This window comes from Salvelinus fontinalis, chromosome 4, assembly GCF_029448725.1.
Source record: "Salvelinus fontinalis isolate EN_2023a chromosome 4, ASM2944872v1, whole genome shotgun sequence".
In the NCBI taxonomy this organism is placed as follows: Eukaryota; Metazoa; Chordata; class Actinopteri; order Salmoniformes; family Salmonidae; genus Salvelinus; species Salvelinus fontinalis.
The window spans coordinates 13,348,575-13,375,697 of NC_074668.1; the positions used below are offsets into that span (position 1 = coordinate 13,348,575).

Below are 27,123 nucleotides of genomic sequence, written 5' to 3' on the forward strand. Positions count from 1 at the left end.
AGTCTCCGACCACTACCTTGTATCCTTTTCCCTCTCGCTCTCATCCAACACTTCCCACACTGCCCCTACTCGGATGGTATCGCGCCGTCCCAACCTCCGCTCTCTCTCCCCCGCTACTCTCTCCTCTTCCATCCTATCATCTCTTCCCTCTGCCCAAACCTTCTCCAACCTATCTCCTGATTCTGCCTCCTCAACCCTCCTCTCCTCCCTTTCTGCATCCTTTGACTCTCTATGTCCCCTATCCTCCAGGCCGGCTCGGTCCTCCCCTCCCGCTCCGTGGCTCGACGACTCATTGCGAGCTCACAGAACAGGGCTCCGGGCAGCCGAGCGGAAATGGAGGAAAACTCGCCTCCCTGCGGACCTGGCATCCTTTCACTCCCTCCTCTCTACATTTTCCTCTTCTGTCTCTGCTGCTAAAGCCACTTTCTACCACTCTAAATTCCAAGCATCTGCCTCTAACCCTAGGAAGCTCTTTGCCACCTTCTCCTCCCTCCTGAATCCTCCTCCCCCTCCCCCCCCCTCCTCCCTCTCTGCAGACGACTTCGTCAACCATTTTGAAAAGAAGGTCGACGACATCCGATCCTCGTTTGCTAAGTCAAACGACACCGCTGGTTCTGCTCACACTGCCCAACCCTGTGCTTTGACCTCTTTCTCCCCTCTCTCTCCAGATGAAATCTCGCGTCTTGTGACGGCCGGCCGCCCAACAACCTGCCCGCTTGACCCTATCCCCTCCTCTCTTCTCCAGACCATTTCCGGAGACCTTCTACCTTACCTCACCTCGCTCATCAACTCATCCCTGACCGCTGGCTACGTCCCTTCCGTCTTCAAGAGAGCGAGAGTTGCACCCCTTCTGAAAAAACCTACACTCGATCCCTCCGATGTCAACAACTACAGACCAGTATCCCTTCTTTCTTTTCTCTCCAAAACTCTTGAACGTGCCGTCCTTGGCCAGCTCTCCTGCTATCTCTCTCAGAATGACCTTCTTGATCCAAATCAGTCAGGTTTCAAGACTAGTCACTCAACTGAGACTGCTCTTCTCTGTATCACGGAGGCGCTCCGCACTGCTAAAGCTAACTCTCTCTCCTCTGCTCTCATCCTTCTAGACCTATCGGCTGCCTTCGATACTGTGAACCATCAGATCCTCCTCTCCACCCTCTCCGAGTTGGGCATCTCCGGCGCGGCCCACGCTTGGATTGCGTCCTACCTGACAGGTCGCTCCTACCAGGTGGCGTGGCGAGAATCTGTCTCCTCACCACGCGCTCTCACCACTGATGTCCCCCAGGGCTCTGTTCTAGGCCCTCTCCTATTCTCGCTATACACCAAGTCACTTGGCTCTGTCATAACCTCACATGGTCTCTCCTATCATTGCTATGCAGACGACACACAATTAATCTTCTCCTTTCCCCCTTCTGATGACCAGGTGGCGAATCGCATCTCTGCATGTCTGGCAGACATATCAGTTTGGATGACGGATCACCACCTCAAGCTGAACCTCGGCAAGACGGAGCTGCTCTTCCTCCCGGGGAAGGACTGTCCGTTCCATGATCTCGCCATCACGGTTGACAACTCCATTGTGTCCTCCTCCCAGAGCGCTAAGAACCTTGGCGTGATCCTGGACAACACCCTGTCGTTCTCCACCAACATCAAGGCGGTGGCCCGTTCCTGTAGGTTCATGCTCTACAACATCCGCAGAGTACGACCCTGCCTCACACAGGAAGCGGCGCAGGTCCTAATCCAGGCACTTGTCATCTCCCGTCTGGATTACTGCAACTCGCTGTTGGCTGGGCTCCCTGCCTGTGCCATTAAATCCCTACAACTCATCCAGAACGCCGCAGCCCGTCTGGTGTTCAACCTTCCCAAGTTCTCTCACGTCACCCCGCTCCTCCGCTCTCTCCACTGGCTTCCAGTTGAAGCTCGCATCCGCTACAAGACCATGGTGCTTGCCTACGGAGCTGTGAGGGGAACGGCACCTCAGTACCTTCAGGCTCTGATCAGGCCCTACACCCAAACAAGGGCACTGCGTTCATCCACCTCTGGCCTGCTCGCCTCCCTACCACTGAGGAAGTACAGTTCCCGCTCAGCCCAGTCAAAACTGTTCGCTGCTCTGGCACCCCAATGGTGGAACAAACTCCCTCACGACGCCAGGACAGCGGAGTCAATCACCACCTTCCGGAGACACCTGAAACCCCACCTCTTCAAGGAATACCTAGGATAAAGCAATCCTTCTGCCCCCCCCCCCCCCCCCCTTAAAATGATCTAGATGCACTATTGTAAAGTGGCTGTTCCACTGGATGTCATAAGGTGAATGCACCAATTTGTAAGTCGCTCTGGATAAGAGCGTCTGCTAAATGACTTAAATGTAAATATGTAATGTACCCCTAGGCCAACGTCATGACAGCAGTATCCCCAAACAGTACAGAAAAGGTAGGATTAGCCAACTGAAGACTCGTGTGCAAAGACAATGATTTAATTTATGGAAAACAAATGTGCAGGATAAAGTATAGGCTACACAGAGATCAGGGGGAAAAGGCTACATCGCATACAAATCAGGGATATTTGAGGGAAATTTCTGTATATCAATGTAGCCTCATCGAGAACCAGGCTTCGGAAAGCCTGGTGACGTCAATTGCAGAAAGTAGCCAAAAAGTGGTGGAAATTAAAACCTGAATGAGGTTGGATGTGTATGCATGCTGGTTCAGGTCTAATATGGATTGGGTGTAATAGGAAGTGCTGCTGGATGGGTACAAAACAGTCCCCCTCGAGCCAAGACTGGGGCGAGCAGAGAGATAGAAGCAACATTGTTACATGAGCAGTACTTGGATGCAATATGAATTTAATTTGTTAGTTCTATCACAGAAACAATTGCTGATGTCAGATTTAAACAGGTTTACTCTGATTTTGGAAGGCTAACCATGCATTTGTACCAGCATGTCTCTTGCAACTAGAGGCGAAAAAATTCTAGATCACCTCTACTCTACACACAGAGACGCATACAAAACTCTCTCTCGCCCACATTTGGCAAATCTGACCATAACTCCATACTCTTAATTCCAGTTTACAAGCAAAAACAGGATTTACCAGTGATGTGCTCAATACAGAAGTGGTTTGATTCCTATGAAACGGACGCTAAGCTACGGGACTGTTGTTGACACAGATTGGAATATGTTTCAGGATTCATCTGAAGGCATTGAGGAGTTTACCACATCAGTTACCGGCTTCATTAATAAATGACTATCTCCCTGTAGAATTCACATGAAGGACATACTGCTTTCCCAGCAAAAGGCCCAAATCCCCACCATTTGAGTGAAGAGAAGACGAAGAAAAAGAGGATGGAGGTCGGGCTGCCTTCTGAGAATTCGTAGGTGATCGAAAAAGAAAAACACAGCCTTCCATTCTATTAGCTAACATGCAATCATTGGAAAATAAAATTGACGACTTACGAGGAATATTAAACTACCAATGGGACATTAAAAACTGTAATATCTTATTGTGGCTGAACGACGACATTATCAACATACAGCTGGCTGGTTATACGCTGTATCGGCAGGATAGAACAGCGGCGTCTGGTAAGACAAGGGGGGCAGACTATGTATATTTGTAAACAACAGCTGGTGCATGATATCTAAGGAAGTCTTGAGGTTTTGCTCGCCTGAGGAAGAGTATATCATGATAAACTGTAGACCACACTCTCTACCGAGAGAGTTTTCTCTGTATTTTTCGTAGCTGTCTACATACCACAACAGACTGATGCTGGCACTAAGACCGCACTCAATGAGCTGTCTTCCGCCATAAGCAAACAGGAAAACGCTCATCCATAGGTGGCACTCCTAGTGGCCGGGGACTTTAATGCAGGGAAACTTAAATTTGTTTTACCAAATTTCGATCAGCATGTTAAATATGCAACCAGAGGGAAAAAACTCTAGACCACCTTTACTCCACACACAGAGATGCGTGCAAAGCTCTGCCCCGTCCTCCTTTTGGCAAATCTGACCATAATTCTATCCTCCTGATTCCTGCTTACAAGCAAAAATGACTCAATGGTCAATAAAAAAGTGGTCAGATGAAGCAGATGCTAAGTTACAGGACTGTTTTGCTAGCACAGACTGGAATATGTTCTGGGATTCTTTCGATGACATTGAGGAGTACACCACATCAGTCATTGGCTTCATCAATAAATGCATCGTTCTCCACAGCTAATGTGAGTAAGACCTTTGAACAGGTCAACATTCACAAGGCCGCAGGGCCAGATGGATTACCAGGAAGTGTACTGCGAGCATGTGCTGACCAACTGGCAAATGTCTTCACTGACATTTTCAACCTCTCCCTGTCTGAGTCTGTAATACCAACATGTTTCAAGCAGACTACCATAGTCCCTGTGTCCAAGAACACTAAGGTAACCTGCCAAATTGACTACTGACCCGTAGCACTCATATCTGTAGCCATGAAGTGCTTTGAAAGGCTGGTCATGGTTCACATCATCACCATTATCCCAGAAACCCTAGACCCACTCCAATTTGCATACCGCCCAAACAGATCCACAGATGATGCAATCTCTATTGCACTCCACTCTGCCCTTTCTCACACCTACGTGAGAACGCTGTTCATTGACTACAGCTCAGTGTTCAACACCATAGTGCCCTCCAAGCTCATCACTAAACTAAGGGTCCTGGGATTAAACACCTCGCTCTGCAACTGGATCGTGGACATTATGATGGGCCGCCCCCAGGTGGTGAGGTTAGGCAACAACACATCCACAACACTGACCCTCGACACACGGGCCCCTCAGGGGTGCCTGTTTAGCCCCCTCCTGTACTCCCTGTTCACCAATAACTGCGTGGCCGCACACGACACCAACACTATCATTAAGTTTCACGGTAAGGACTACCTACACATGCTGTATTCGGCGCATGTGACAAATAACATTTTTAATGATTTGACACAATCCTGTGTCGGAGCTCTACGGACAATTCCTTCGACCTCATGGCTTGGTTTTTGCTCTGACATGCACTGTCAACTGTCAACCTTATGTAGACAGGTATATGTATATCCAAATCATGTCCAATCAATTGAATTTACCACAGGTGGACTCCAATCAAGTTGTAGAAACATCTCAAGGATGATCAATGGAAACAGAATGCACCAGTGCTCAATTACGAGTCTCATAGCAAAAGGTCTGAATAATTATGTAAATTAAAAATTAATTAATTATGTAAATTAATTATGTAAACAGTATTTCTGTTTTTAATATGTAATACATTTGTATACACTGTTTTCGCTTTGTCATTATGGGGTATTGTGTGTAGACTGATGAGGAAATTGTTTTATGTAATCCATATTAGAATAAGGCTGTAACGTAACAAAATGTGGGAAAAGTAAAGGGGTCTGAATACTTTCGAAGGCACTGTATTTCTGTCATGCTGCTTTGTTGACAACTCCAACCACCTTGCACACTGGGTAATCAGCGGCCGCCTCTGCATTTCACTATAACAAATATGATGGATTCCTGGTCCTATGTTCTTACTTTGTCTGTACTTGGGCCCACACATCACATATTCCTGCTGGTCACATAGCAAATAATGTTTGTGTTACAACCTCAACTGACATATATCAATAGATAACTTCACCTGGGCTGCTATGTGTCCTCAGCAACCTCAGCATGAGACAAGGTTAAGGATGTGTTCTTTGGGTCTGGAACATTCACACTGAGAGGATGGGATACCAGAAAGGTAATGATTCCTTCATGTGGGATACTCTAGTTAGGCCCGAGATGATGCCATAATATTTAAGAACTGTTATTAAGGGTGCATGCTTAGGACACCAGTTTGGTCAGGTCATGTGGTTATCAAAAACCCCTGACAACAACCAGAATCACCTCACTCAGGAATGTATTATTGGAGTTGATAATCTGGTGACCTTGTTTAACGTTTAAAGGGATAGTGCGAGTTTGTCAATTAAGCACCTTTTCTACTTACCCAGAGTCAGATTAACTCATGGTTAGCATTTGTATGACTCTGCGTGCAGTCTGAAAGAAGTTGAAGGTATTTCTGTGAGCCATTCTAACTAGCATTAGCGCAATGAAGTAAATGGGAACAGCTAGCATTAAGTAACACTTAAAAAGGAACACAACGTAGTCGTAAATTTTCTTATTCCAAATGAAAGAGGTAAAAATAAGAACGGGAACAGATTGAAATAACTGAGGAAAGCTTGACAAAATATGAATTGTCATGGTATGGGCCCAGATAGAGAAATGGGAAGAAATGACCAGCGCTCAAAGTTGAGTAGGGGTATGGCTGAGAGAAAATGTTGCTCTTTTAAAAGGTAGACTCAGCAATATGACATACAGTAGATCGAGAAAGTAAACAGCAAAGTGGGTAAATTTCTGCAAGAACTAAGAGCGTTGATCGTGAGGTTCAACTTCCCTGCTGTTTTGGTTCCATGGGGCTCATTTATCAAAAGTGAGTGTGCACAAAAAAGACTAATCCTTTCTTGTGCAATTTCTCGCAAAGGTTGGTATTTATCAATTTGGAACTTGAGGGGGAAATGTGCGTAGTTCCACGCACTTCTCAAACCATGCATACACACAACTTCTAGTGGTTGATCAATTGTAATGCAAGCAAATATGCCTATTTTTTCTTTTTGTGAAAAATGAGCCATTTGATGCACGGGAATAATAAATGGCAGGCTAATAAAAACATGAAAACGTAGGCCTATTGATAAGATGCATTTTCCGTTGGTAAGGAGATCGCACAGCAGCATGTAGCCTCAAATACTTCTTTAACTTTTATTATACAGGCCTAGATCAGAATCATATTGCAAGACATGTCTCTTTTTTTCGGACCCAGTTGGTTTAAATGATTCCCGCTACCCAACAACATGTAGGCTACCTTTATCAATCGTTCATTCAAGAGAGCGTGTTTGTCACACCCTGGTCAAGCGAGATTGTGACTAAACCCAATTCGATACCATAGCTCCGACTACACAGCCCTAGGTTTAAACCAAGAGCATAGGGAGCTCTGCATAACACTTCTACCATAGGCAACACAGGTTCTTTTACTTTGGGTTTGAGAGGAAGAACATGGAAGGAGGGTCAGAGACAGGTCACAGTTTACTTCATTTATTTTTCTCCCAATCTGTTTCAATGAACCACATTAGCTCAACACAAAATAGAGGGAGGATACATCACAAGTAGTGCAGGTGGAGGGAAAGCACTGCAACTTTAACTTACACTCATCAAGGTAAACCTTATCTTAGCAAAACTATGTCATCCAAAGGAGCTCTCCCACATCTTAACACAAACACAGCATCCCTCTCACCTGCACCTTCCCCCAGGGCAGCTTTAAAGCAAACACATCATCCCTCTCACCTGCACCTTTACCCAGGGCAGCCGCCTCTCAAACAAACACACCTTCCCCTGGGTAGCTGGACCTCAAACATGCATGCATCAACCAATGGTTGCATGCCACATCATCGACTGTGTCATCGACTGACAGATTGCGATAATATATGATGTGGTTAGCTGATATGTAAAATACCTATCCAGTCGTTGTACGGTTTGATATGCGTCAGCAACGCCTGGGCAGAGGAATGCGCCCATTACCAAGTCCCTCACGTGTACAAGCCTGTTCACGTTGGCAGTTTGAAGTGTCCAAATCCTTTTTTTTTACATATCCAATTGAAATCTGTTATTTTTCCTGCTGTCTGAACAGCCAAAAAGCACATATAATTGAATATTTCAAGTCACATTTCAAACCACAGTCATAGACAGTCAGTTTTCCAAAACGGATTTGAAAAACAAAACTGATTTGAGCATTAAGGCCTGCAGTGTGAACAAGGCTTAAGATCCATGCCACATGCTATAATTCAAGTTGAGCATTATCCTGTATACAGTTTTTGGCATGTTGCAAAACCAGTTTCCTGCACACATAGAGAGTTAAATACCTTGCTTTGCCTTGTGTCAACCATTCAGGTTGTTGGAGTCTCTTTGTCAAATGTTACCTGAGTGGGAGTTTTCATTGTGTTGATCAGGACCAAACTATTTTTCTCAAGAGAGAATGACTATCAACAGCTTCTCCATTGATTATGATGCGATCAATGCACAGAACATCTTCACCAGTGGGGATCGTCTGACTGGGCGAATCACTGTGGATGTCTCAAAAGAAACTAAGATCCAGTCTCTCACTTTTTTGGCAAAAGGAAAGGCTATTGTGCGTTGGACTGAACATTATGGACAGTATACAACAGTTGTATACTATGCCAGCGAGAAATACTTCAAAATTGAGAACAATATATTGAAGAAGGGAAGAGGCAATGGTAATGTATGACATTCTCTCTTAAGTTCATAATAATATTAGACAATGAGGAATGACTGTACCCAATCATACCATAGGTAGAGTTTGGGATTGTCTGATGGTACTTAACAGTTTGACATGGTAAAATCACACCTATGCCCTTTATAAACCTAAAAAAAAAATACATTTACTTAAACAATGCAGATGCAAAACTTGTGAACAGAATGACGGTTTGTGCTGTTTGTGTCGTCATTCTGTTACCAAACTTCACATCTGCACTGCAAACGTGTTTTTGTAAAATGTTCAGTGGAAATTGTTCAAAGTAGTCCTTATGCATAGAGTTGTATGGTTTGTTTAACTTTGCAATCATTATTATTATTATTTTAGTTTCTCAGCATCACTGTGGAATTGCCCAGGATCTTAATTTGATCACTCTTTTGCTGCAGAAATAGTTTCTGCAGGAAATGCAGATGAGCTTTGTGATTTACATAAATTCACTTAAAACCCACACTAACACACGGTCATAACAACAGCATTGCACTTTTCATGTAGCCTACTTTTGACTACTTTTTGAACTTTCAAATCCTGTTCATGCTGGATTATTTTGCTGTGACAATGTAGGTCAAATTAAGATCCTACTTGTGTAACATGTACCTTTTGTCCTGATTCTGTCCACATTCTGATTGTGGCCACATTTTTTAGACAGGTGCAGATGATTAAAAGACGCATTGTGATCTGATTGTGATCACCTCCAGAGGTAAACAGGGGCATTGTCAAGTGTAAACAGATCTGGATGGTCAAGCCATTCAAATCATCATTATACTGGTCTCTAAAATCATTGATAAGTAGCACAATTGACTTATATGGCAACAATAATTGTCTTAATATAAATAAATGAATATTATTTTGAAAGATTATCTGTCAAATAATCTGCATACATGGAGGTACTAGGAAATCTGGTCACAATGTGGACACAGTGGACAGATAAGAGATACATTTGAATACCATGTGTCGACACGACAAACCTTGAACAGATAGTAATTGGATCATATTGATCAGATAATGAAACCCACATGTTAGCGAAAGGTGTAAACGAGGCTGTAGAGGGAGTTAAATACTACCTTTAGATCAAGACAATAATTTAGGTTGTTGGAGGCAGCTGTATACTGTCTCTTAGTCCAGTATTACCTGAACTGTACTTTCATTCTGTTTTTAATTATTTTAGTAGCAGCCAATTTATAAACAAAATTCTCAAGAGATAATGCCTATCAACAGCATCTCCATTAATTATGATGTGATCAATGCAACAAAATATAATCACCACTGGAGATCATCTGAATGGGCAAATCACTCTGGAGGTCTCAAAGAAACTAAGATCCTGTTGTATAGCACACTGTATTACTTATACAACTAATATCAGGACAAGACATGAGACGGGAGTAGAAATTAACGTGAGGATTGTTTAATAGGTAAGCAAGGGTAAGTTACAAGTTCCCTAAAGGGACAAAACTAGAATATCAATACACAACATATTCCTCCCCCTTTACCTTTGATGACATAAGGAAAAAGTAAATATTCACTGTTTTGCCTATTGTTTTATTTTTAACATAAGTTTTCTTAATGTAAATAAATTAAGTTTTCAGAATAACCTTTTCTAAACTAGGGAAAGAGGGTAGACTGCCTCAGTTCCCAGACTTAACCCTGGGGTGTATTCTGCCCCAATGTCGGAGGTTGGTCTGAACTAAATAGTCAACCTGTCAGGGGGTCGTCTTTCTCTTGCAGGGTAATGACGACGTACAGGTGAGTCTACAGTCACATTGTCTCTGAGTCTGAGTGGTGATGGTGTATGCCCAGACTGGTGCCCAACATTACCCTGAGTAGGCACTCTGGCTGGTTCAGGTGAGTCTGGAGCACTTTCCACATGTGTAGGTTGCTGCAGTGGATGTTCAGGTGATGGCTCGTAGTCATGGTAGGTCTCCAGTAGCTGATCTTGGTTTGTCACTTGACAGGAGTCATCTCTGAGGTTGGTTCCTGGCAACAGTTGATCCACGTGTCTCCTCCAGATTATGTTTTCCGGTGTGTGAACTGTGTAGGACACAGGCCCTGTTTGTGCAACCACTGTGGCTGGTATCCACTTTGGACCTTTGCAGTAGTTCCGAGCAAGAACTCTCTCTCCAGTTATGAAGTTTCTGTATTTTGCTTTTCTCCGTCTCTCCACCTGTGCTCGCTGTTGTGTCTGTACAACCTGTTTCGTCTTTGGAGGTCTCAGGAGGTTGAGTTGCGTGCGAAGCTGTCTTTTCATCATGGCTGACGCGGGTGCCACTTTGGTTGTAGTGTGGGGAGTGTTTCTGTAGTTTAACAGGAAGGTGTTTAGGCGCTTATTGAGGGAGCTGTTCCTTTGTGATGATTTTAAAGCTTGCTTCATCGTTTGGACAAACCTTTCAGCGAGGCCAGTCGTTGCAGGGTGATACGGCGCTGACTTGATGTGCTGAATTCCATTTGCTTCCATGAGTGACCGGAACTCTTCAGACGCCATTATCACTAACGAGTTGCGTTGGCAAGCCGAAGCGACTGAAGATTGACCGCAGCTCTTCGATGGTTCTCTCCGCTGAGGAGCTCTTCATCACTATGACCTTAGGCCATTTGCTGTGTGCGTCAACTACGACTAAGAACATACAATCCTTCAGTGGGCCTGCATAGTCTATGTGGACTCGCTTCCAAGGCTCCTCTGTGAAGTCCCATGGGTGGTGGCGCTAGCTGAGGCATGTTCCTCATCTTTTAACATGCAGAACATGACTTGACCTTGTCTTCGATAGCTGCTTCCAGACCTGGCCAGCAAAAGTAGCTGCGTGCAATCTCCTTCATTCGCACAATGCCACAGTGCCCTGAATGGAGTTCTTCAAGCACCTGCCTTCTCAGTGCTGGCGGTATGATGACTCGAAAACCCCATAGCAAGCATCCAAACTGAACTGTGAGCTCTTTTCTCCTCACTATGCAAGGTTGTAGGCTGTCCGACATCTCTCCTAATTTTCCACGAGTGACAATGTCCACGACCTCAGACATCACTGGATCAGTGTGGGTGAACTCTTTCACTTGGACAGATGTAACTGGGGCGTTCGTCACTTCCTTGAAGTAGAAGATTTCAGCCTGGGAGTGCTCATTGTGTGCGACAGGTAAGGGAAGCCCTGAGAGGCCGTCTGCATTGCAGTGCTGCTCAGACCTTCTGTACTTGATATCGTACTGGTGAACAGATAACAATAACGCCCATCGCTGCATGCGGCTGGCTGCAAGCGACGGAATGCCGGTGTGGGGACCAAAGATGGAGGTGAGGGGTCTGTGGTCCGTCAGCAGTGTGAATCGTCGGCCAAACAGAAACTGATGACATTTCTTAACTCCAAACACAATGGTGAGTGCTTCACGCTCTATCTGTGCATAATTGCTCTCGGCTTTACTTAAGGTCTGTGATGCGAAAGCAATTGGCCTTTCTTCACCTGATGGCATGATGTGTGAGACAACCGCACCAACGCCATAAGGCGATGCATCACATGCCAACTGTAATGGCAAGTTGGGGTTGAAGTGGTTTAGGGCCTCTGACTGAGCTAAGGCTGTTTTCACTTTCTTGAAGGCATACATATATATTATACATTTGTTAAAATGTATAAAAACATGATTTACTTTGTTATTATGTGGTATTATGTGTAGATTGATGAGGGGGAAAAACATTTAATACATTTTAGAATAAGGCTGTAACGTAACAAAATTGAAAAAGTGAAGGGTTCTGAATACTTTCCGTATGCACCATATACAGCCGCGAAGGGGTAGGCCACACAAGCTCACAGAACAGGACCGCCGAGTGCTGAAGCACGTACCGCGTAAAAATCGTCTGTCCTTGGCAGTGGTGGAAAAAGTACCCAATTGTCATACTTGAGGAAAAGTAAAGATACAGAAATAGATAATGACTGAAGTGAAAGTTACCCAGTAAAATACTACTTGAGTAAAAGTGTTTGGTTTTAAATATACTTAAGTATCAAAAGTAAAAGTAAAAATCATTTCAAATTCCTTATATTAAGCAAACCAGACGGCACGATTTTCAGTTTTTTAAAATTTACTGATAGCAATGGGCACACTCCATCACTCAGACACCATTTACAAACGAAGCATTTGTGTGTAGTGAGTCCACCAGATCAGATGCAGTAGGGATGTCCAAGGATTTTCTCTTTTAAGAGCGTGAATTTGAAAATTTTCCTGTCCTGCTAAGCATTCAAAATGTAACAAGAACTTTTGGGTGTCAGGGAAAATGTATGGAGTAAAAAATACATTATCCTCTTTAGCAATGTAGTGAAGTAAAAGTAAAAGTAGTCAAAAATATAAATAGTAAAGTACAGATACCCCCAAAAAACTAGTTTAGTACTTCAAAGTATTTTTACTGAAGTACTTTACACCACTGGTCCTTGGTTGCTACCGAGTTTCAAACTGCCTCTGGAAGCAATGTCAGCACAAGAACTGTTTGCCGGGAGCTTCATTAAATGGGTTTCCAGGATGGTAGCTGACTCTATAGCCACTCCTATCTGTCATATCTTTAATCTAAGCCTAGAGGAAAGTATTTGTCCTCAGGCATGAAGGGAAGCCAAAGTCATTCTGTTACCCAAGAGTGGTAAAGCGGCCTTTACTGGTTCTAACAACAGACCTATGAGCTTGCTGCCTGCTCTTAGCAAACTGTTGGGGAAAAAATTGTGTTTGACCAAATACAGTACTAATTCTCTGTAAACAAATTAACAACAGACGTACAGCAATTAAGAGACAAGAGACATTGTTAATGTTGTAAATTAATTTTTTATTTAAATTTTATTTCACCTTTATTTAACCAGGTAGGCTAGTTGAGAACAAATGCTCATTTGCAACTGCGACCTGGCCAAGTTAAAGCATAGCAATTTGACACATACAACAACACAGAGTTACACATGGAATAAACAAAACATACAGTAAATAACACAGTAGAAAAATAAGTCTATATACAATGTGAGCAAATGAGGTGAGATAAGGGAGGTAAAGGCAAAAAAGGCCATGGTGGCGAAGTAAATACAATATAGCAAGTAAAACACTGGAATGGTAGATTTGCAGTGGAATAATGTGCAAAGTAGAAATAGAAATAATGGGGTGCAAAGGAGCAAAATAAATAAAAACAGTAGGGGAAGCGGTAGTTGTTTGGGGTAAATTATAGATGGGCTATGTACAGGTGCAGTAATCTGTGAGCTGCTCTGACAGCTGGTGCTTAAAGCTAGTGAGGGAGATAAGTGTTTCCAGCTTCAGAGATTTTTGTAGTTCGTTCCAGTCATTGGCAGCAGAGAACTGGAAGGAGAGACGACCAAAGGAAGAATTGGCTTTGGGGGTGACCAGCGAGATATACCTGCTGGAGCGCGTGCTACGAGTGGGTGCTGCTATGGTGACCAGTGAGCTGAGATAAGGCGGGGCTTTACTTAGCAGAGACTTGTAGATAACCTGTAGCCAGTGGGTTTGGCGACGAGTATGAAGCGAGGGCCAACCAACGAGAGTGTAGAGGTCGCAATGGTGGGTAGTATATGGGGCTTTGGTGACAAAACGGATGGCACTGTGATAGACTGCATCCAGTTTGTTGAGTAGAGTGTTGGAGGCTATTTTATAGATGACATCACCGAAGTCGAGGATCGGTAGGATGGTCACACAAAAAATCATACAATGATGGAAAGACCTGTGTGTTGTCTTTGTTAATGCAGACAGAGAAAAGCTCCAACTTCTTAATTAATTATAGATTCAATTTTGTCCCGCACATTGAATATAGTTGCGGAGAGTCCCTGTAATCCTAGATTCAGATCATTCAGGCGAGAAAAAACATCACCCAGATAGACCAGTCGTGTGAGAAACTCATCATAATGCAAGCTGTCAGACAAGTTAAAATTATGGTCAGTAAAGAAAACTTTAAGCTTGTCTCTCAATTCCAAAAAACATGTCAATTCTTTGCCCGTTGATAACCAGCACACTTCTGTATGTTGTAAAAGCGCTACATGGTCGCTGCCCATATCATTGCATAGTGCAGAAAATACACGAGAGTTCAGGGGACTTCCATTAACAAAGTTAACCATTTTCACTGTAGTGTCCAAAACGTCTTTCAAGCTCTCAGGCATTCCTTTAGCAGCAAGAGCCTCTCGGGGGATGCTGCAGTGTACCCAAGTGGCATCGGGAGCAACTGCTTGCACACATGTTACCACTCCACTATGTCTCCCTGTCATGGCTTTTGCTCCATCAGTACAGATACCAACATGAGCAGCAGCTACGTCTGGCTACATATGGACCGTTAGTGGAATTCCCGCGAGAGAGGAATGGTTAATGTGATTGGATGTTAATTATTTGACTAGGCTACCTGTATTGACATTGTGTTGTTATTTCGCTGAACACTAGATGGTTTTAATTGTATTTTTGGAGGTGAAATGAGGCTACTCAGGCAAGAAAAAAAACTCACACAAAATGTATAGCCCCATTGGAAAAAATAAATGGACTGTTTGAAAATGTGAAGGGGAAAAAAGGGAAAAAAATATAGATATTTAAATGTGAATCACATTTTTATTTGGCGTACCCCCGACGGCATTGTGCGTACCCCAGTTTGGGAACAAACTTGGGTACACTGCAGCATCCACCGAGAGGCTCTTGCTGCCAAAGGAATGCCTGACGTAGGCTAATGGGGATCCCCTCGAAAATGTATAAAATAGCAGGCCACAATCAACAGCCTGATCAACTCTATGTGAAGGAGATGTGTTGCGCTGCATGTGGTGAGTGGTGGTCACACCAGATACTGACTGGTTTTCTGATCTACGTCACCTTTTTTAAAGGTATCTGTGACCAACAGACGCATATCTGTATTCCCAGTCCAGTACAATCCATCATGATTTTATTTAAATTGACTGATTTCCTTATATGAACTGTAACAGCAAAATCTTTGACATTTTTGAATGTTTATTTTTGTTCAGTGTAAATATTTGTGAACCATGACATTACATATCAACTTCACACAGAGACTGCTTCCAGCTTAAAGACTGCATGATGCCATAGAAACAGCTTTCTGACTGTGGGTTCAAGTGTTCCCAATTTGACCACAGTACAGTCGTGGCCAAAAGTTTTGAGAATGACACAAATATTAATTTTCACAAAGTCTGCTGCCTCAGTTTGTATGATGGCAATTTGCATATACTCCAGAATGTTATGAAGAGTGATCAGATGAATTGCAATTAATTGTAAAGTCCCTTTTTGCCATGCAAAGGAAATGAACCCCCCCCCCAAAAAATTCCACTGCTTTTCAGCCCTGCCACAAAAGGACCAGCTTACATCATGTCAGTGATTCTCTCGTTAACACAGGTGTGAGTGTTGACGAGGACAAGGCTGGAGATCACTCTGTCATGCTGATTGAGTTCGAATAGCAGACTGGAAGCTTCAAAAGGAGGGTGGTGCTTGGAATCATTGTTCTTCCTCTGTCAACCATGCTTACCTGCAAGGAAACATGTGCCGTCATCATTGCTTTGCAGAAAAAGGGCTTCACAGGCAAGGATAATGCTGCTAGTAAGATTGCACCTAAATCAACCATTTATCAGATCATCAAGAACTTCAAGGAGAGCGGTTCAATTGTTGTGAAGAAGGCTTCAGGGCGCCCAAGAAAGTCCAGCAAGTGCCATGACCGTCTCCTAAAGTTGATTCAGCTGCGGGATCGGGCACCACCAGTACAGAGCTTGCTCAGGAATGGCAGCAGGCAGGTGTGAGTGCATCTGCACGCACAGTGAGGCAAAGATTTTTGGAGGATGGCCTGGTGTCAAGAAGGGCAGCAAAGAAGCCACTTTTCTCCAGGAAAAACATCAGGGACAGACTGATATTCTGCAAAAGGTACAGGGATTGGACTACTGAGGACTGGGGTAAAGTCATTTTCTCTGATGAATCCCCTTTCCGATTGTTTGGGGCATCTGGAAAAAAGCTTGTCCGGAGAAGACAAGGTGAGCGCTACCATCAGTCCTGTGTCATGCCAACAGTAAAGCATCCTGAGACCATTCATGTGTGGGGTTGCTTCTCAGCCAAGGGAGTGGGCTCACTCACAATTTTGCCTAAGAACACAACCATGAATAAAGAATGGTACCAACACATCCTCCGAGAGCAACTTCTCCCAACCATCCAGGAACAGTTTGGTGACGAACAATGCCTTTTCCAGCATGATGGAGCACCTTGCCATAAGGCAAAAGTGATAACTAAGTGGCTCGGGGAACAAAACATCGATATTTTGGGTCCATGGCCAGGAAACTCCCCAGACCTTAATCCCATTGAGAACATGCGGTCAATCCTCAAGAGACGGGTGGACAAACAAAACCTCACAAAATCTGACAAACTCCAAGCATTGATTATGCAAGAATGTGCTGCCATCAGTCAGGATGTGGCCCAGATGTTAATTGACAGCATGCCAGGGCAGATTGCAGAGGTCTTGAAAAAGAAGGGTCAAAACTGCAAATATTGACTCTTTGCATCAACTTCATGTAATTGTCAATAAAAGCCTTTGACACTTATGAAATGCTTGTAATTATACTTCAGTATTCCATAGTAACATCTGACTAAAATATCTAAAGACACTGAAACAGCAAACTTTGTGGAAATTAATATTTGTGTCATTCTCAAAACTTTTGGCCACGACTATATACAGTACTGGAATTATAATGGATTTTTTTCATTGGCTAAAAGAAAATGATTGAGTCAGACCATCTTTTTCAGATTGTGAAATCATCAGTCCAGGGAGACACGTGTTCCCTTTCACGTTTCAAATTCCAGACAGGTTTGTGTTTTCACACACACACACACACACACACACACACACACACACACACACACACACACACACACACACACACACACACACACACACACACACACACACACACACACACACACACACACACACACACACACACACACACACACACACACACACACTGTACATTTGACTGAAAATTAGACTATTTGAGTAAAAACAAATGCATATTTGTCAAATATGTTGTCTGTTATTACCTTATAGTAGTTATAATCCTATATTTCTCAGAAATATACCAAGCACCTTCAAAGCCAGGCGAGGCAATATTGTCTACTCGTTGGAGGCAAAGTTGAGCAGATCAATGAAGGTGGACAAGACAGCCAAGACTAAGTTCACCTTCATCTCCAAAGCAGACATATCTCTTCCTGCATTAATGGTATGAACCTGTGGAACTGCTGTATACTGTCATATGATCAGACTGCACTGATCTCCATATACTGTAGCAAAGAGGGTTTCCTAAAGGTCCAATGAAGTCCTTTTTTATCTCAATATCAAATTATTTCAGGGTAACAATTAAGTACCTTACAATAATAGTCAAAAAGAAACAAAAATGGCTTCTTAGCAAAGAGCCTTTTCTCAAGCAAAACTGTTGCTAGGACTGTCTGAGAGTGGTCTGAGTGGGGAGGGAAAAGCTGAAAACTAGCTGCTATTGGCAGAGGTTTGGAGCTATCTTTGTTATTGGTTTATTAACTAATTTACAGCCTGATGATGTCACCAGGCAGGCCAAAACTCCATCCCACCAAAACAGGCTGAAATGTCAGGTGGTCTTTTCAAAAAGCTCTTACACTAAAAGGGCATTATCAGGAATGGTTGAAGAATTGCAACATTTGCGTAGAACTAACGCTACAGATAGCAATACTGGGGGATTTGAAAAGCCATAGTCAATCAATCAATAATATAATAATTATTTTAGCAAAAATGTTTATTTTTAATTTACAATCCGTGGAAGCTATGAGAATAGGAAGATTCAAATCTTTTGTGAAGCATCACAGCACAGTTGAAAAATATATGGCAAATAAAAATCCGAAATGGATGATGTTGGAAGATAGATGGGAAAGGTTGAGTGGAGCTGAAGGGTGGGACTAATAACAAGATAAACAATGTAGGGCATACGGGATCTGTGAAATGTGTATAGGTGCGGAGCTATTGTGAAATAGCACAGTTACAAGTGGAAATCAAACTGGATGGACAACAGAAATAGAGGAAGGACTAAGAACAAACAAGAGAGAACTATTATAAAGTAGACTGTGTCTGTAAAATGTGTATAAGATGTATAAATTGAAGGTAAAAACAGAAATGTTTATCAGTTTACTCCAATTGGGGGATCGGTGGTAGGGTTTGCGGGGAATAATAATAAAGGTATACTCTTTAAAAAAAGTATGTATGTCTATGTAGGTATGTGTATGTATATATGTGTATATGTATGCATACGTGAATGGATATATATATTTACCCCAAAAAATATGGGGGATTGGAAATGATGCAGACAATTACATTGGAAGCAACATTCTTTCCGCAATATTAAGCTGATCCACCCCCCCCCCAAAAAAAAAGAAAAAAAAAAAGAAAAAAGGGCATTATCATAATTTTGACAATTCCACAGTAGTATTCCAACCTCACAGTGTGGAAATATGTAGAAAACACAATAAGATCATGCTTTTGACTGCACTGGGCCTTTAACCTTTTACTGCACTGGGCCTTTAACATTTTACTGCACTGGGCATTTCAATCAATCAATCAATCAATTTTATTTTATATAGCCCTTCGTACATCAGATAATATCTCGAAGTGCTGTACAGAAACCCAGCCTAAAACCCCAAACAGCTAGAATGCAGGTGTAGAAGCACGGTGGCTAGGAAAAACTCCCTAGAAAGGCCAAAACCTAGGAAGAAACCTAGAGAGGAACCAGGCTATGAGGGGTGGCCAGTCCTCTTCTGGCTGTGCCGGGTGGAGATTATAACAGAACTATGCCAAGATGTTCAAAAATGTTCATAAGTGACAAGCATGGTCAAATAATAATCATGAATAATTTTCAGTTGGCTTTTCATAGCTGATCATTAAGAGTTGAAAAACAACAGGTCTGGGACAGGTGGCGGTTCCATAACCGCAGGCAGAACAGCTGAAACTGGAATAGCAGCAAGGCCAGGCGGACTGGGGACAGCAAGGAGTCACCACGGGCGGCAGTCCCGACGCATGGTCCAGGGCCCAGGTCCTCCGAGAGAAAGAAAGAGAGAAGGAGAAAATTAGAGAGAGCCAAGATTTTCAAAATGTTCATAAATGACAAGCATGGTCAAATAATAATCAGGAATAAATCTCAGTTGGCTTTTCATAGCCGATCATTAAGAGTTGAAAACAGCAGGTCTGGGACAGGTAGGGGTTCCATAACCGCAGGCAGAAGAGTTGAAACTGGAATAGCAGCAAGGCCATTTAACCTTTTACTGCACTGGGCCTTTAACCTTTTACTGCACTGGGCCTTTAACCTTTTACTGCACTGGGCCTTTAACCTTTTACTGCACTGGGCCTTTAACCTTTTACTGCACTGGGCCTTTAACCTTTTACTGCACTGGGCCTTTAACCTTTTACTGCACTGGGCCTTTAACCTTTTACTGCACTGGGCCTTTAACCTTTTACTGCACTGGGCCTTTAAACTTTTACTGCACTGGGCCTTTAACCTTTTACTGCACTGGGCATTTAACCTTTTACTGCACTGGGCCTTTAACCTTTTACTGCACTGGGCCTTTAACCTTTTACTGCACTGGGCCTTTAACCTTTTACTGCACTGGGCCTTTAACCTTTTACTGCACTGGGCCTTTAACCTTTTACTGCACTGGGCCTTTAACCTTTTACTGCACTGGGCCTTTAACCTTTTACTGCACTGGGCCTTTAACCTTTTACTGCACTGGGCATTTAACCTTTTACTGCACTGGGCCTTTAACCTTTTACTGCACTGGGCCTTTAACCTTTTACTGCACTGGGCCTTTAACATTTTACTGCACTGGGCCTTTAACCTTTTACTGCACTGGGCCTTTAACCTTTTACTGCACTGGGCCTTTAACCTTTTACTGCACTGGGCCTTTAACCTTTTACTGCACTGGGCCTTTAACCTTTTACTGCACTGGGCCTTTAACCTTTTACTGCACTGGGCCTTTAACCTTTTACTGCACTGGGCCTTTAACATTTTACTGCACTGGGCCTTTAACCTTTTACTGCACTGGGCCTTTAACCTTTTACTGCACTGGGCCTTTAACCTTTTACTGCACTGGGCCTTTAACCTTTTACTGCACTGGGCCTTTAACCTTTTACTGCACTGGGCCTTTAACTTTTTACTGCACTGGGCTAAATCAGAGTCACACAGAGTGATTCCTGGTAGTCTTAAACAAATCGACTTTGAAACAAAAGTATACACATCCCGCACATGGTTATGGGCTTAAAAAAAAGAAGACAGCTGTACCATGTCAGATATAGAATTACATTTTTGAGTTTGCATTCCTATATTCCCGCTTTATATACATTACAGAAGACTGAAATATAACAAAACTATTGGACAGAGAAACACCGGACTTCCGTCGTAAACAAAAAAACTTGATTAATGATGAAATTATGAAAAATATTAATAACATTCCACCCATGAGGCCAAAGAGGGGCTTTTGGTCATTGACTGCAGGAACCTGCTACGATACACCTAGCACTACTGTCATTGCACAAGAGATCATTATCACATTCTACAGGTATGTTGTGTCAAAACTGTTGCATCACTGTTGCGCTTTTTCAGGAACCTCAGCATGGGACCAAGGATAAGGATATTGTGTTCTTTGCGTCTGGAAACATCTCTATGAGTATTCACACTGAGAAGATGGGATACCAGCAAGGTAATGATTCAACAGCAACTTGTAGAAATGCGTAGCATCAGCACTACATGATCAATTCCACTACCCTGGGGCTATAGGCCTATACTGTAGTAAAACAAGGACAAGGGTTCATTGTTTTGGTGCCACATAAGTGTTAAAATAGTTCCAGTTCACTGTTGTCAGACCACCTCCATGAGTGAATAATCTATCATTTGAACCTTGGCTGGACATAATCTAAAAATCACATTGTTCTATGTCATAGAAATGTATGACGTCAATGGCTTTTCAAATTGATAATATGGATTTTTCTGCATCTGTAAATATTTTACAGGTGAGACATTGGAAGTCACAGCACATATCACCAACAGCTCAACACGCACAATCAAGCCCATTTTCTACTTTTATGAAAAGAAGAGTTTCTTTGCCCGAGGGGAAAGAAGAGTCGACACGCAAAACCTTGTGAAAGAAAAAGGCGAGTCTATTGCTTCGTCCAGCAGACAGATTGTGACCAAGCTCTTCACCATCTCTGCAGACCTCACTCCAACCATCCTCAACTGCCATATACTCAAGCTAGAGTACAGACTGAAGGTAATTGACAATTGTAAAAATGGCTTGAAAATACTCCAAAACAGGACAAGAAAACAAGCCTAATATTGGAAGGGTAATACAGAGATGATCATAAAGAGTAGCCTGCCCTATAGCCATTTCATGGTTTTTAATACATATTATTTTTCTGTTCTTTCAGGTTGCCCTTGATGTTGCCCTGACTAAAAACCCTGAGATCAAGCTACCCATCATTGTTCTCCCTGCAACTCAAGGTCTTGGGCAGGAACCCCCACCTTACACCTTACTCCCTAACATTGATGGGTCAGCCTCCAAGCAGCTATAGGCACGCGGGATCAAATGAAATACTACTCTCTTCTGATGCATATTAATCTGTCAATGTACTGTATACAGTGTATTTATGTGTATGATTTAACCGTAATTTTGGTCCTTTTTTAAATCTGAGATTGCTAAATGTGTTGTTTTTTTGTATATTATTTATTGTGTGCATGTAATGTTCACAATTTCTCATATAAAAATCATTATTTCTTTATATTTTCATTATTATCACTATATGTCAAATATTTGGCAAACGCAGTTAATATTTACCGTGAACTAATATTCAATAAAACAGATGAGGAGGAGGACAGCCGTTATGTTGTCTAGCCATTTAAATATAACCCCCTAACATCACTGTTAGGTATTTTACATGGTAATAAAGGATTAAGGGAGTACAAAAAGCATGTAGCCTATACACATTTATATTATATGGCTCAAGATATATTATGTATTATTTGTAACATAGGTGACGGCGGTTACCCATGTGACTGTGACATAGCCACTTGTAGGCTGAAGAGCCATGGCCCGCGAAACAGATAAAGTAGCCTACTTCCATAATGACCGCTAGATAATGAGGTGCCAAACTGGTTGGTATCCTTGTTCATAGTAAAGAGCACACTTGACTTTTAGCCCGGGGGTAATAACACAGTGAACTCAAAGGGTCTGCTCTGGTCCTCATCCTCCATGCTTCTAGGTAACATCTCCTGTTACACTGTGTGGAATACTGACACTGTCTAGCTTCATGAATCATACATTAGAGTCGTGCATGCCCCTTGTGACTGCTTAGTTCACCAACTCAGTCACAATGGCAGTAAAACACTTCTCAGTCGACTACAACACGATTAATGAACATGGCACTTTTTCAGCTGGGGATACTATCACTGGGCGGGTCACTTTGGAAGCATCCAAGGAGACCTCTCTCCAGTCTCTTTTTATCAAGGCAAAAGGGAAAGCTGAGGTGAAATGGACTGAAAATGAGGGTGAAAACCCTGTGGCCTACAGTGGCAAGAAGAAATACTTCAGTATTCAAATATTGTTGCAGGAAGGGAAGGGGGATGGTATGTAACACTTCAGCTTTCTGTGTTTCTGCAACAATTAAGAATGGTTAGGATTAATGCTTCATACATTTAATAGCCTAACTCACAATAGTAATTATTGGTGACGCAATGGTATTCCAGAACCATTGTTGAGAATACTGTAGGGTTAGGTTACATACAGTATCAGTCAAAAGTTTAGACACCTCTTCTCATTCAAGGGTTTTTCTTTATTTTTACTATTTTTTACATTGTAGAATAACAGTGAAGACATCAAAACTATGAAATAACACGTATGGAATTACATGGTAACCAAAAAAGTGTTAAACAAATCAAAATATATTTGAGATTTGAGATTCTTCAAAGTAGCCACCCTTTGCCTTGATGACAGCTTTGCACACTCTTTGCATTCTCTCAACCAGCTTAATGAGGTAGTCACCTGGAATGCATTTCAATTAACAGGTGTGCCTTGTTAAAAGTTAATTTGTGGAATTTCTTTCCTTCTCAATCAGTTGTGTTGTGATAAGGTAGGGGTGGTATACAGAATAAAGCCCTATTTGGTAAAAGACAAAGTCCATATTATGGCAAGAACAGCTCAAATAAGCAAAGAGAAAAAACAGCCCATCGTTACTTTAAGACATGAAGGTCAGTCAATACTGAACATTTAAAGAACTTTTAAAGTTTCTTCAAGTGCAGTCGCAAAAACCATCAAGCGCAATGATGGAACTGGCTCTCATCAGGACCGCAACTGGAAAGGAAGACCCAGAGATACCTCTGCTGCAGAGTTACCAGCCTCAGAAATTGCAGCCCAAATAAATGCTTCACAGAGTTCGAGTAACAGACACATCTCAACATCAACTGTTCAGAGAAGAATCAGGCCTTCATGGTCGAATTGCTGCAAAGAAACCACAACTAAAGGACACCAATAAGAAGAAGAGACTTGCCAGGAAACACGAGCAATTGACATTAGACCGGTGGAAATCTGTCCTTTGGTCTGATGAGTCCAAATTTGAGATTTTTGATTCCAACCGACATGTCTTTGTGAGATGCAGAGTAGGTGAATGGATGAACTCTACATGTGTCGTTTCCACTGTGAAGCATGGAGGAGGAGGTGTGATGGTGTGGGGGTGCTATGCTGGTGACAATGTCTGTGATTTAGAAGTCAAGGCACACTTAACCAACATGGCTCCTCAGCATTCTGCAGCGATACTCCATCCCATCTGATTTGCGCTGAGTGGGACTGTCATTTGTTTTTAAACTGGACAATGACCCAAAACACGTCCATGCTGTGTAAGGGCTATTTGATCAAGAAGGAGAGTGATGGAGTACTATATCAGATGAGCTGGCCTCCACAATCACCTGACCTCAACCCAATTGAGATGGTTTGGGATGATTTGGACGAGTGAAGAGTGAAGAAAAAGCAGCCAACAAGTGCTAAGCATATGTGGGAACTCCTTCAAGACTGCTGGAAAAGCATTCCATGTAAAACTGGTTGAGAGAATGCCAAGGGTGTGCAAAGCTGTCATCAAGTCAAAGGGTGATTTGTTTAACACTTTTTTGGTTACTACATGATTCCATATGTGTTATTTCATAGTGTTGATGTCTTCACTATTATTATACAATGTAGGAAATAGTAAAAAAAAAAAAAAAAAAAACCTTGAATGAGTAGGTGTGTCCAAACTTTTGACTGGTACTGCATATTCCTAATATGACTTTGTATTAAGCAGAATCTGAATTTACATTGGCCATTTGAAAATGATTTGTGTTGGGTCTCACCTCCCTTTTTTCAGGCTCTGAAATAATTTCTCCTGGGAGACATGTGTACCCTTTCACCTTCCAGATTCCAGCCAAGTAAGTGTTCTATCCATCACATATTTGTGGGTTTATTTTTTTCATTGGAGGAAACAATAATCACAGATTTTGTTTTGTATAAAGGCCTTCTAGAGGTTTCCACAGATAGATGATAATGAGTTTTCTTTTTTTCATATTTCCTCTCAGAGAAATGCCTTCATCTTACATGGGAAAATGGGGCAAAATCTCCTACTATTTGAAGGCCAAGTTGATCAGGACGCTTTGGTTGATAGACAGAGCCAAGACAGAGTTCACGTATCTGTCAAAGACTAATATGATCATTCCTGGACTGAGGGTAAAGTGTTCTTATTATCCATCCTGCTTCTTGAACTTCATCTGCTTTTTTACTATTTACAGCCAAAATTACTATGGCAACAGAACGCATATCAATAGTTTACTTTTTATCTCTTGTTTTGTAGGAGCCCCAGTATGGTTCCAAGATTCTATTCTTTGCCTCTGGAAATATCTCTATGGACATTCATATTGAGACAATGGGGTATCTATCAGGTCAGTCTGTAACCAAAGCTACTTCAGCTTGCCTAACAGTGATCAGGGATGATGGTCATTTTAATATTACATCTATATCCATTCAATACGGTACAGGGGGGTTGTATTAAATAAAACAGAGATCAGTAAATTAATATACACATTCAATATATTAACATGAAATATGAAATGCAATAAATGAATGGGGGAAAATGTGTGAGAGTGAACTATCTCATTTGCTAATGAATTAGGCTACGATGTGATACCCTTCATACACTTCTCCTGAGGAGAAAAATGTCTCGAAATGTACATTCTGTAAACCCAATAACTGAATCAAGTTCATTTCCTTGTGTTCCCTGTAAGGTGAAGCAATAAAAATCCTTGTTGAGATACACAACAACTCTACACGCACAGTAACCCCCAACTTCTACCTATGTGAAGAGCAAAGCTTCTTCGCCAAGCATAAAAGGAAAGTCTACACCAATGACATCATTAAAGAGAGAGGAGATCCTGTTACGGCTTCTACAAGACAGACTGTGACCAAAGTGCTGACTATCCCTCCACAACTTCCTGTCTCCCTCCTAGACTGCTCCATACTGAAGTTAGAGTACAGACTGAAGGTATATTATGATGAAATACACACATATAATGAACACACAAGACCAGCTAAATTATGAATACAGGGATGTAGAGTAGGAGAGGAAAGAGAGTTTTCAATTCATAAAAAACACAAATAAAATATGTGTAATGCAGTCACTTCGTATGTGAAAACTGTACTGTAATTTAACATTTGGGCAACTAAGTGTACGTTCATATATTTTCTGTATTTGTAGGTCACTCTTGACGTCCCAATGGCCAAAGACCCAGAGGTTACACTTCCCCTGGTTATCCTCCTGGATAAATCAATAGCAGCTGAGGAACGGCAGCAGGAATACAGCTGGTCTAAATGAGTTCTCATGCTCTAGAACTTTGGCATTTACTAAGTATTTTTTAAACCTCAGATTTTGGGCTGGATGTGTCAATGTGTAGTTCATACATGCATAATCTATGAGCAGGGGTGGGGAGTAACGGATTACATGTAATCTGTTACATGTAACTGATTCCAGAAAAATATAACTATAATCCATTACCAGCTAAAATATTGTAATCAGAATAAAAATACAGAACAACAACAAAAAACTAGATGATTACTTCTAGGATTCATTTTAAATTCAGAAATTCAGAAACGTTTTAAATTCAGAAACAAATGTTTGCGAAAATGTTACAAAAGAACAGGAATAGTTTTTTGTAGGCTACAGTCCAAGCTATGTCTTCCAATGGCCCCCAGGAGCAGCAGCTGCAACTTTGGCTGTAGCTAATTGGGATCCTAAAAAAACACAAAAATACTAAAATGGCGCGACTGCTGTCGACATGCAAAGATTACAATTTGAATAAACGCTTGGAGGTAAGGACGACAGCAGTGGTGTAGCCTACGGGCGATACAGATATAACTTATTATTGATATCTACATAGCACAATGATGTGAATCACACCGCTGCTCTCTCATTTAGTAATTTGCTCCTTATGGATTGTGGTTGTTGTGGATGGCTGTTTACAAATGTACACTGAGTGTACAAAACATTAGGAACACCTGATCTTTCCGTGACACTGACTGACCATGTAAATTCAGGTGAAAGCTATGATCCCTTATTGATGTTAAATCCACTTCAATCAGTGTAGATGAAAGAGCGGATCAGGTTAAAGAAGGATTTTTTAAGCTTTGAGACAATTGAGACTGTGTATGTCTGCCATTCAGATGGCGAATGGGTAAGAAAAAAATATTGAAGTTCCTTTAAATGGGGTATGGTAATAGGTGCCAGGCG

General features: G+C 42.1%; 2 protein-coding genes across 2 annotated transcripts; both read left to right on the forward strand.

The window, feature by feature from the left end:
• Positions 1–7,989: 7,989 nt before the first annotated feature.
• LOC129853125 (arrestin domain-containing protein 3-like) lies at positions 7,990–22,054 on the forward strand. Its single transcript, XM_055918845.1, has 6 exons — positions 7,990–8,310; positions 17,064–17,124; positions 17,389–17,536; positions 20,933–21,029; positions 21,340–21,596; positions 21,754–22,054. Exons 1-6 carry the CDS (start codon positions 8,052–8,054, stop codon positions 21,895–21,897), a joined length of 966 nt encoding a protein of 321 aa, XP_055774820.1. The 5' UTR covers positions 7,990–8,051; the 3' UTR covers positions 21,898–22,054.
• Positions 22,055–22,666: 612 nt separating this feature from the next.
• Positions 22,667–26,549, forward strand: LOC129853124 (arrestin domain-containing protein 3-like). The gene is made up of 6 exons (XM_055918844.1): positions 22,667–22,948; positions 24,715–24,775; positions 24,923–25,070; positions 25,195–25,282; positions 25,625–25,881; positions 26,095–26,549. Exons 1-6 carry the CDS (start codon positions 22,696–22,698, stop codon positions 26,209–26,211), a joined length of 924 nt encoding a protein of 307 aa, XP_055774819.1. The 5' UTR covers positions 22,667–22,695; the 3' UTR covers positions 26,212–26,549.
• Positions 26,550–27,123: the final 574 nt, after the last annotated feature.

What these genes read in the sequence shown, in the direction of transcription:
- LOC129853125 (XM_055918845.1), top strand. Translation starts at nt 8,052, where the DNA reads ATGACTATCAACAGCTTCTCCATTGATTATGATGCGATCAATGCACAG. An exon ending in ACGTTTCAAATTCCAGACAG is followed by an intron (nt 17,125 to 17,388) that starts GTTTGTGTTTTC and finishes TATATTTCTCAG; the next exon opens with AAATATACCAAGCACCTTCA. An exon ending in GAAGATGGGATACCAGCAAG is followed by an intron (nt 21,030 to 21,339) that starts GTAATGATTCAA and finishes AATATTTTACAG; the next exon opens with GTGAGACATTGGAAGTCACA.
- LOC129853124 (XM_055918844.1), top strand. Translation starts at nt 22,696, where the DNA reads ATGGCAGTAAAACACTTCTCAGTCGACTACAACACGATTAATGAACAT. An exon ending in TGATCATTCCTGGACTGAGG is followed by an intron (nt 25,071 to 25,194) that starts GTAAAGTGTTCT and finishes CTTGTTTTGTAG; the next exon opens with GAGCCCCAGTATGGTTCCAA. An exon ending in GACAATGGGGTATCTATCAG is followed by an intron (nt 25,283 to 25,624) that starts GTCAGTCTGTAA and finishes GTTCCCTGTAAG; the next exon opens with GTGAAGCAATAAAAATCCTT.